This window comes from Myotis brandtii, unplaced genomic scaffold, assembly GCF_000412655.1.
Source record: "Myotis brandtii unplaced genomic scaffold, ASM41265v1 scaffold62, whole genome shotgun sequence".
Taxonomy (NCBI): Eukaryota; Metazoa; Chordata; class Mammalia; order Chiroptera; family Vespertilionidae; genus Myotis; species Myotis brandtii.
The window spans coordinates 3271061-3280698 of NW_005370366.1; the positions used below are offsets into that span (position 1 = coordinate 3271061).

Here is a 9638-nt window from a genome sequence, read left to right on the forward strand (position 1 = left end):
TTTTTTTCTTGCCAGTATCAGGGAAGTTTTCTGTCATTATTTCTTCAAACAGGTTTTCTATTCCTTGCTTCTCCTCCTCTCCTTCTGGTATCCCTATTAGGCCAATGTTGTTTCTTTTTGCATTGTCCCAAAGCTCCCTTAGGCTCTCCTCTTGCTTTTTAAGTTTTTTTTCCAGTTGCTCTTGTGTTTGTGTGTTTTTTCCTACCTTGTCTTCTAATTCGCTGATACGGTCCTCAGCCTCTTCTAGTCTGCTGTTTAAGCCTTTCATTGTGTTCTTTATTGCAGCTACGTCGTTCTTCATTTCCTCTTGGTTCCTTTTCATGTTGGTGACATTCTTACTCAGTTCCTTATAATTCTCATCGAGTTGTGTGTATTTGTTATCCAGCTGTTTGAGCATCCTTATAACCATTACTCTGAATTCTTTCTCTGATAAGTTAGTAGCCTCAATTTCATTTAACTCCCTTTCTGGTGACTCCTCTTTTTCTTTCCTTTGTGGATTGCTTTTTTGTCTTCCCATGTTTTGCTGTAATGTTTTAATTGTAGTTCTGATTGTTTGCTACCCAGTTTCTTTTGGGTATGGTGCTACTGGTGTGACCTCTCAGGTCTCCTGGGCTTGGTAGTCTAGTGTAGTTCCCTACTTGAGCTATTTGGGTTCTCTTGATGTAGGCCTGTGAGGTGGAAAGGTGCAACTGAGGTGTCTAGAAGTCAGCAGCCGTGGAGGGGGTGTCCCAATTTTTGCTGTCTTGTGCCCTTGATTGAAATCACGCGTGCCCAGCAGGGACTCTCAGTGGCACCCAGGAACCATCTGTTGGGGTGGTGGGGCTCAGGAGGCTTGTGTTCTGGAAAGACGTGACTGTGGTATCCAGAGTTCTGTAGTTGTGGGGTGGGCAGACTCAGCTTTTGCTGCTGCCTCCGTGGTTGGATACACGCGATCCCAGCGGCAGTTTACAGGGGCACCTGTGGTGTGTTTGCCTGCAGGGTGTACTGACACCCTCTGAAGGGCCCTGGCTCTGAAGCCACTGGATTGCAGTGTCTGTGGGCAGGTATCCCAGAAGAGGGAATTCAGCGTTTCTACAGCCCAGCAGTGCACCCCTGTTTGTTTAAGTACATGTCCAGCGGGGCTCACAGTGAGGCCCCAGGGCTGCCTGTGGAGAGGTCGTCTTGGGAGACCTGCACGCTGGAAAAGCATGCAACTGTAGTGTCCAGAGTTCTGCAGCTGTGGGGTGGGGAAACTCAGTTTTTGCTGATGCACCTGTGGTGGATAGGCGCGCATTGCCGGTGGTGGTATACAGGAGCACCTGCCGTGAGTTTGCTAGCGCAGGCGCACTGAAGCACCCTGAAGGGCCCTGGCATGCTTAATCGAGGCATCTTTGGGCAGGTATCCAGGATGGGTGAATTCAGAATTTCTGCTGCCCAGGGGAGTACGTCCCTATCTGTCCAAGATCGGACCCAGCGGAGGCTCACTGCGGCTTCCCAAAGTGCCCTGTGGATAGATGGGCTCAGGGGGAGTGAGCAACTGTGGCCATGCCTTTGCCGGGCGCTGAGCTCTGACGCACTCTGAGAGACCCTGGCGCTTACGTTGCGCAGCTCGGTGTGTATGGGCAGTTAATCAGGCAGAGGGAATTCAGAGTTTCTACTGGGGGGCAGTGCGCCTGTGTCTGTACAAAATCACACCCAGTTGGGGCTTACAGTGACTCCCAAGAGTAGTCTATGGAGTGGTGTGCCTTGGAGACCTGCGTGCTGGAGATGCGCGAATGCGATGTTGGAGGTCTGCTACTAGGAAGGCATGGCTGCACTTACTGCTGCGGGCGTGGTGCTCCTTTGGAGGTGGAGATCTTAGGGCCTGCGAGTCTGCAGGTGGGGCAGCAGGATTTTGGCTGGAGTGGCTGCTGGGTCGCGGGCAGTAGCCCAGGCCTGTCTGGGTGGTGCTGATGACCTAGAAGAGGCCGCTCTCCCCTTCAAGATGGCGTGGGCTCCGTGCCTGAGTCCCGCAGTCCCGGGAGTGCCGCAGCGGTGGTAGTCTCTCCCTGTCCCAGAGAGCGTGGTCTCTTCTTTAGGTTTTTGTAGTAAAGAAGTTTCCCTGCCCCATAGGTGTGGCTCAGTGATTGAGTTTCTACCTATGAACCAGGAGGTCTCGTTTCAGTTCCCTGTCAGGGTCCATTCCTGGGTTTTGGGCTCTAATAGGGGGTGTGCATGAGGCAGCCAATTAATGATTCTCTTTCATCACTGATGTTTCCTTTTTTTGCTTGTTTTGTTAATCCTCACCTGAGGATATTTTTCCATTAATTTTTAGAGAGAGTGGAAGGGAGAGGGAGAGACACAGAGAGAGAAACATCGATGTGAGACAGACACATCAATTGGTTGCCTCTTGTACGCACCCCTGATTGGGGTGGGGGATCGAACCTGCAACTGAGGTATATGTCCTTGATGGGACATTCCACAGGTCGACACTCTATCCATCGAGCCAAACTGGTTAGGACTCATTACTGATGTTTCCCTTCCTCTCTGAAATCAATCACTCTCTCTCCATACATATCCTATGTAATAAAAGCCTAATATGCTAAGTGTCTGGTCGACCGGTCAGCCGTTCAACCAATCAAAGTGTAATATGCTAATGATATGCTAAGGCCGCTCAACTGCTCGCTGTGACGGTGCACTGACCACCAGGGGACAGACAGTTGACTGGTTGAGCAGTCGCTATGACATGCTCTGACCACCAGGGGGCAGATGCTCCAACCAGTAGGTTAGCTTGCTGCTGGGGTCTGGCCTATTGGGACTGAGCTAGATGGGCCAGACACGCCCTGGAGTCCTCCCACGGTCCCTCTCCAGCTGGCTGACCAACCTCCCTCATCCCTCCCCGGCCCTGATCATGCACCGGTGGGGTCCCTTGGCCTGGCCTGTGCCCTCTCACATGCACCGGTGGGGTCCCTTGGCCTGGCCTGTGCCTCTCGGATGTTGGAGAATTGGTTTTGGCCTGATCCCACAGGCCAGGCCGAGGGACCCCACTGGTGCACGAATTTGTGCACCAGGCCTCTAGTATATATATATGTGTGTGTGTGTGTGTGTGTGTAAAAGAAGACTTTCTCCCTCTTTTTTATAAAAAAAAAAATTAGTTCCCTGAGTTTTGGCTATATTTGTACTTGCTATGGAAGGAAAGTAATGGTTTATCATTGGAAGTTCAGCTTTTATGTATGGAAGTTCAAAATGTAGAAGAAACTAGAAATGAAAAAAGTTATAAGATATCAAAGTAGTGGAAATTAGAAGTGGTGGCCTGAAAACATTTCATAATGAAAACAAGTTTATGCTGTTGGTAGTGTCATGAGAGGTCTGTGGTACTATAACTATGCAGAAGCTGCAGACTGCAGCTAAGTGCCAAAGCAGCTCACTATTAAAGATGGACAGATGAATACCTGCACTCCAGTGTTAATGAGACATGTACCTTCAATGCTGTGATATGCTGAACTGTTAGCAGTGTAGAGCAATATGTTGGATTGGTTACTATATATATGTTGACTTAATGTCATTTCTGTGTAACACTTTAATTTTATTTGCTATTATGTGGTATATTTAGAGGCCATGAAACTGAATGTACGTATGGAAACAATGTTCTTAAAAAGATGTTTTGAATATAATCATATATAAACATACCTGTATTATATTTGTCAATGATTCTGGTTGATCAAGATTTTATTGTACTTTTTTGTTGATGTATGTGTTCCTTGCTTATTTAATACTCTGCAAATTAGTTCTTCCTGTTTAAGAACTAAAGGCTAGCCATAACCGGTTTGGCTCAGTGGATAGAGCGTCGGCCTGTGGACTGAGGGGTCCCAGGTTCGATTCCGGTCAAGGGCATGTACCTTGGTTGCGGGCACATCCCCAGTGGGGGGTGTGCAGGAGGCAGCTGATCGGTGTTTCTCTCTCATCGATGTTTCTAACTCTCTATCCCTCTCCCTTCCTCTCTGTGGGAAGTCAATAAAATATATTTAAAAAAAAAAGAACTAAAGGCTAATATTTTTAGTGCTTCCTATATGCTAGTCATGGTTTTTTCATTTTATGTTAGCATTCATATCATTTTGGTACCATTTCCAGCTTAGAGAAGAGTTAGACATAGAGTTTAAGTAACTTCGAGGTCTGGTAAGTGATGGAACCTGAATGTCAAGTAGTCATTTAAAATTTTTTTTATCCTCACCTGAGGACTGAGGATATTAATTTTTAGAGAGAATGAAGGTTGGGGCGACAGGTGAGGGAAGGAGAGAGAAAGTGAGAGATAGAGATAGAGATAGAGATAGAGAAACGTTGATGTGACAGAGACACATCGATTGGTTGCCTCCCACTGAGTGGGGGAGGAGGGAGTGCAGGGATGAGACTTGCAACCCAGGTATGTGCCCTTGCCTGGGAATCAGACCCGAGACCCTCCTGTGTGCTGGCCGACGCTCTAACCACTGAGCAACTCCTGCCAGGCCTCCATCAGCCATTCTTATCCAAAACATGTGTTTATTACCTCTCTGCTATGCTGCTGCCTTATTAATGTCTTATACTTGTACAAAATGAGAAGTTAAAACTGTTTCTCTGATACACATTTCAGTGTGTGTAAATACCTATTTCATTGCTCTTTCTTGTGCATTTTTTTTTTTAAGATTCTTGGATTTCCCAATCAGCTTCATTTCCTCGAAATCAGAAACAGCCAGGGGTGGATTCTTTATCACCAGTGGCCTCGCTTCCTAAACAGATTTTCCAGCCTTCTGCCCAACAGCAACCCACCAAACCAGTTAAAGTCACTTGTGCAAACTGCAAAAAACCTTTACAAAAGGGACAGACAGCTTATCAACGAAAAGGATCTGCTCACCTCTTTTGTTCTACCACCTGCCTTTCCTCCTTCTCTCACAAGCCTGCTCCAAAGAAACTGTGTGTTATGTGTAAAAAGTAAGGTTTACTTTTAAACATAATTCCATATAGTTGAATATCGGTGGTATAAAATTTTAGGAAAACTGTTAAAGTCTTAGAGATGAATTATTCTATTTTCAAAATTGTTAAGCAAGTTGATTGAATCTTAAAGCTAAACTGAAATTTGTAATGATTTAGAGCAGCAGTTCTCAACCTGTGGGTCGCGACCCCTTTGGCGGTCGATCGACCCTTTCACAGGGGTCGCCTAAGACCATCCTGCATATCAGATATTTACATTACGGTTCATAACAGTAGCAACATTACAGTTATGAGGTAGCAACGAAAATAATTTTATGGTTGGGTCACAACATGAGGAACTGTATTTAAAGGGCCAGAAGGTTGAGAACCACTGATTTAGAGGGTTCTTTATCAAGCCCAGGTAGCTTATGATTAAAAGGCTTTCTATTTTATAGAGTTTGGTGTAGATCTGATAGTTAATTTTGTCTGTAATCTTCATTGACTCCTTGAATTTGTAAAAATATTCATTTATATTATTAATTAGATATAATTATTAGGCAGTTTATATATGGTTAGTCCTGTATTAAAATAGGTATGTGTTTATGTGTGTTTTGAACATTAACTCATTAGAATAGTCACTGTTTCAAGGTTCAGATACCAGTTTTCTGACGGCATTGGAGAGATAGGATGCTCTCTTCTGCCAATTTTTCAGTCTGCCTTCACTAGTTAAAAATAAGTGAGATATGCAAGGTCAAACCAGGTGGATTTTCTTGTACCATGTCTTGGAGCAGCCCAAATTTGGGAAGATATTTTTGATCTTAGAATTTTGGAAAAGTCTTAGTGCTCCATACAAGTTTAATAAAGTCAAATATTGGGATAATTGTTATACACTTTTTAGATTGCTTTATAGTAGTAATAAAAGACTTACATGCTGTAGTATAGGATCTTGAAATTGAGAATTGAAGGAAAACTTCAATGGTTATCAGTATTGTCATTTCCTAACATTTTAAAAAAAAATAGGTTTTTATTAATTTTTAAGGAGAATGAGGGAGAGAAACATCAATGATGAGAGAGAATCATTGATTGGCTGCCTCCTGCATGCCCCCTACTGGGGATTGAGCCTGCAACCTGGGTATGTGCCCTTGAACGGAATTGAACCTGGGACCCTTCAGTCTGACGGCCGGCACTCTATCCTTGCAGCCAAACCGGTTAGGACTCATTTCCTAACATTTCTAATTACAATTAGAGAGCTGTATAGAATGGTAGGTGGGGTTATTTTTATTATGTTCCTGTGACCTAGATATCTCATGCTTTATACTTATCCCAAGTGAGGGGAATTGAATAGGTATTGTAAATTTATTATAACTCAATAAATTGGGCTTTGACATTAAACTCTATATAAATAATAACAGCCATTTTGTTTTTTAAAATGTTACCAATATCTGAAAGCCTTGTTAAGGAGCTTAATGATAAATTGGGTGTAGTGGCAAGGACTTAACAATATAAAATAGTTTGCTTGTATAGAAATTAAAAATGTCAGTTATTATTATGTTTGATTTTTTTTTTTGTTAATCCTCACGAAAATGTGTATATATATATTTTTTAAATTTCTTATTGCTTTTTAGAGTGGAAAGGAGAGAGTGAGAGGGATAGAAACATCAACGGTGAGAGAGAATCATTGATTGACTGCCTTCTGCACACCTCCATACTGGGAATTGAGCCCGCAACCCGGGCATGTGCCCTCACTGGGAATTGAATCCTGACCTCCCGGTGATTCATAGGTTGACGACGCTCAACCACTGAGCAATGCCGCCCGGGCACCAAATGTATTTTTTCCATTGATTTTTTTTTAGAGAGTAGAAGGGAAGGAGAGAGACAAGAGAAACAAGGATATGAGCAACACATAGTTGGTTGCTTCCCGGGGCAGGATCAATCCTGCAATGGAGGTACGTGCCCATGACCAGAATCGAGCACATGACTCTTCAGTCCTCAGGCCAACGCTCTAACCACTGTGAAAAACTGGCTAGGGCTGTTTGATTATTTTTAAAAATAGAATTTTACTTTAAGTTGTTCCTCTTATTTTCAGAGATATAACTACAATGAAAGGAACCATCGTTGCTCAAGTGGACTCAAGTGAGTCCTTCCAGGAATTCTGTAGTACGTCTTGTCTGTCTCTCTATGAAGACAAACAGAATCCTACTAAAGGAGCTCTAAATAAATCAAGATGTACAATTTGTGGTAAACTAACAGAGGTTTGTGCTTTTGTGCTTTATCACTTGATTTTAACTTTTGGAAATATTTTTAACTTTATATAGCAGTTATAATCTTTCATTAGTCTATACCTTAAAAGTGAGGGTATATAAAAATTGATCTGATGAGTATCCCATTATGTAATCTGATTCTCCCCTAGTTAGAATAATTTAGGAAAAATTAAAATATAATATGAATTGACTTTTTTCCTGAGGTTGGGAGAACTCACAGACAAAACCACCATGTTTAAATCAATAGGCTGACTAAATAAGTAAGGCAACAATCTTGCTTAAGAAGTAGAACAAACGAAGTTTGGTAACTTCACATTGTTAATATGGTATTAAAGTGTTGGCATTTAATTAAAAAAAGAAACTTGTGTGAACATACCTCATTTGAGTGATTTGTAATAATGGTTCTCTCTCCTCCTTTTTCTAAAGTAGTGCACTTGTTTATAGTTCCTTTTGGATTTATCTGAAGATTTCCAGTCTCTTTGTTTTAGAAGTTTTATAACAGCAATATTCAAACTGGGTTGTTTTGTATTATTTTTAGATATTTCTAGAGAACTTTGTAGTTATGTCACTGGTGGTCCTCTCCACACCATACATGTATTCCTTGGGTGTATAAAAATGATTCAAGGAATAATGAAATATGTGTTATATTTCGTTTTTGCTTAAACAAGCTTTTCACTAAAACATTAATGAGGCATTTTTTTTCAATGGGAGTACCTTGTTATTTGGCTACTTGTCATAATCATTTGCTTTATAAAATTTTGTTTGTTGTTTTTCTTTTAGATTCGCCATGAAGTTAGCTTTAAAAATATGACTCATAAGCTGTGTAGTGACCACTGCTTTAATAGATACAGAATGGCCAATGGTCTGATAATGAATTGCTGTGAACAGTGTGGAGAGTACCTGCCCAGCAAAGGTGCTGGAAACAATGTCCTGGTGATTGATGGTCAGCAAAAGAGATTTTGCTGCCAAAGTTGTGTCATTGAATACAAACAGGTAATTCTTCATCTGATCAAAACCCACCACTCTAAAAAACACACACAAAAAACCCCTGCCATTCTTCTGAATATGTTGTAAATGGCTCTAATTGTTTTCTCTAATAGCATTTATTAACCAGATTTTTCTTGGAATCTCATTCCATTATTGTCTTCACATCTTGGAAAAGATCTATCTCAAATAAATACTATAAAGATAATTGGATATAAATGTGTGATGTTTACATAAAAAGGTAAATGCTATAAGAATTACTCAAGAATTCTCTTTTTTAAATATCTTGCCTTTATTTTATTTATTTATTTATTTATTTATTTATTTATCTTCACCTGAGGATAGCTTATTGATTTTAGAGGGAGAGGAAGGAGAGAAAGAAAGAAAGAAAGAAAGAAAGAAAGAAAGAAAGAAAGAAAGGAAAGGGGAAGGGAAAGGGAGAAAGGGAGAGGAAAGGGAAGGGAAGGGAAGGAAAGGAGGAAGGAAGATGAAGGAAGGAAGGAAGGAAGATTGGTTGCCTCCCGTATGCACCCCACTCAGGGATCAAACCTGCAGCCTTTCTGGTGTACTGGATGGTCCTTCAGTCAACTGAGCCTTCTGGCTGGGGCATGATTTCTCATTTGAATTTTCTTTTGGGTGGTTGCAAATATGATTTCTCTCTCTTTTTTTTAAATCCTTACTGAGAACATTTTTTCCATTGTTTTTCAGAGAGGGTAGAAGGGAGGGAGGGAGCAGGAGAGAGAAAGAGAGAAACATCGATGTGAGAGAGACACATTGACTGCTTGACTCACTCTCACACTTGATTGGAGAGCAGGAAGTGAATCTGCAATGGAGGTATATGTTCTTGACTGAGAATCGAACCCTTGACTATTAGGAGTGCAGGCTGCCACTAACCATCGAAAGACATTGGCCAGGGAGCAAATATGATTTTTCACATTGTTAAAGCTTAGCTTAGGACTGATCATCTCATTTAATTTTCAGTTTTAATGTTAATTAAAAAAAAAAATCTTTAGCTTTGTAAGTATTGCATATGTCCCCTTTTTTCCCCATTGGCCCCTTCTAGGACCAACCCTCTCCCCGCCTCTGGCCTTCACCACCAATTGTCTGTGTCCATGGGTTATACATACAGTATATGCATACAAGTTCTTTGGTTGATCACTTCCCCCATACCCTCCCCCACCTTCCCTCTGAGATTCTGCAGTCTGTTCTATTGCTTTTTGGTTGGTGGATCAATTTTGTTTATCAGCTTATTTTGTTCACTAGATTCCACATATGAGTGAGATAATGTGATACTTGTCTTTCTCTTACTGGGTTATTTAGCTGAGCATAATACTCTCCAGGTCCCTCCATGATATCTCAAAGAGTAAGAGATCCTTCTTTTTTATTGCTGCATAGGATTCCATGGTATAAAAGTTCCATGGCTTTTTTATTTTTTTATTTTTATTTTTTTTCAATTAAATCTTTATTGTTCAGATTATTACAGTTGTTCCT

The 9638-nt window shown here is 41.6% G+C and overlaps 1 protein-coding gene across 7 annotated transcripts in view; it reads left to right on the top strand.

Annotated features, from left to right (window-relative positions):
* Positions 1–9638, top strand: part of ZMYM2 (zinc finger, MYM-type 2) — a 163356-nt gene that overhangs the window by 54978 nt on the left and 98740 nt on the right. For all 7 annotated transcript variants that reach the window (XR_001359367.1, XM_014528142.1, XM_005880023.2 and 4 more), the window contains 3 exons: positions 4638–4923; positions 6989–7154; positions 7944–8156. Coding sequence is in view for 6 of the 7 variants with exons in the window: in XM_014528142.1 (XP_014383628.1) it covers positions 4638–4923; positions 6989–7154; positions 7944–8156 (665 nt within the window). In the remaining variant the exon portion in view is untranslated. The remainder of the gene's footprint in view (positions 1–4637; positions 4924–6988; positions 7155–7943; positions 8157–9638) is intronic.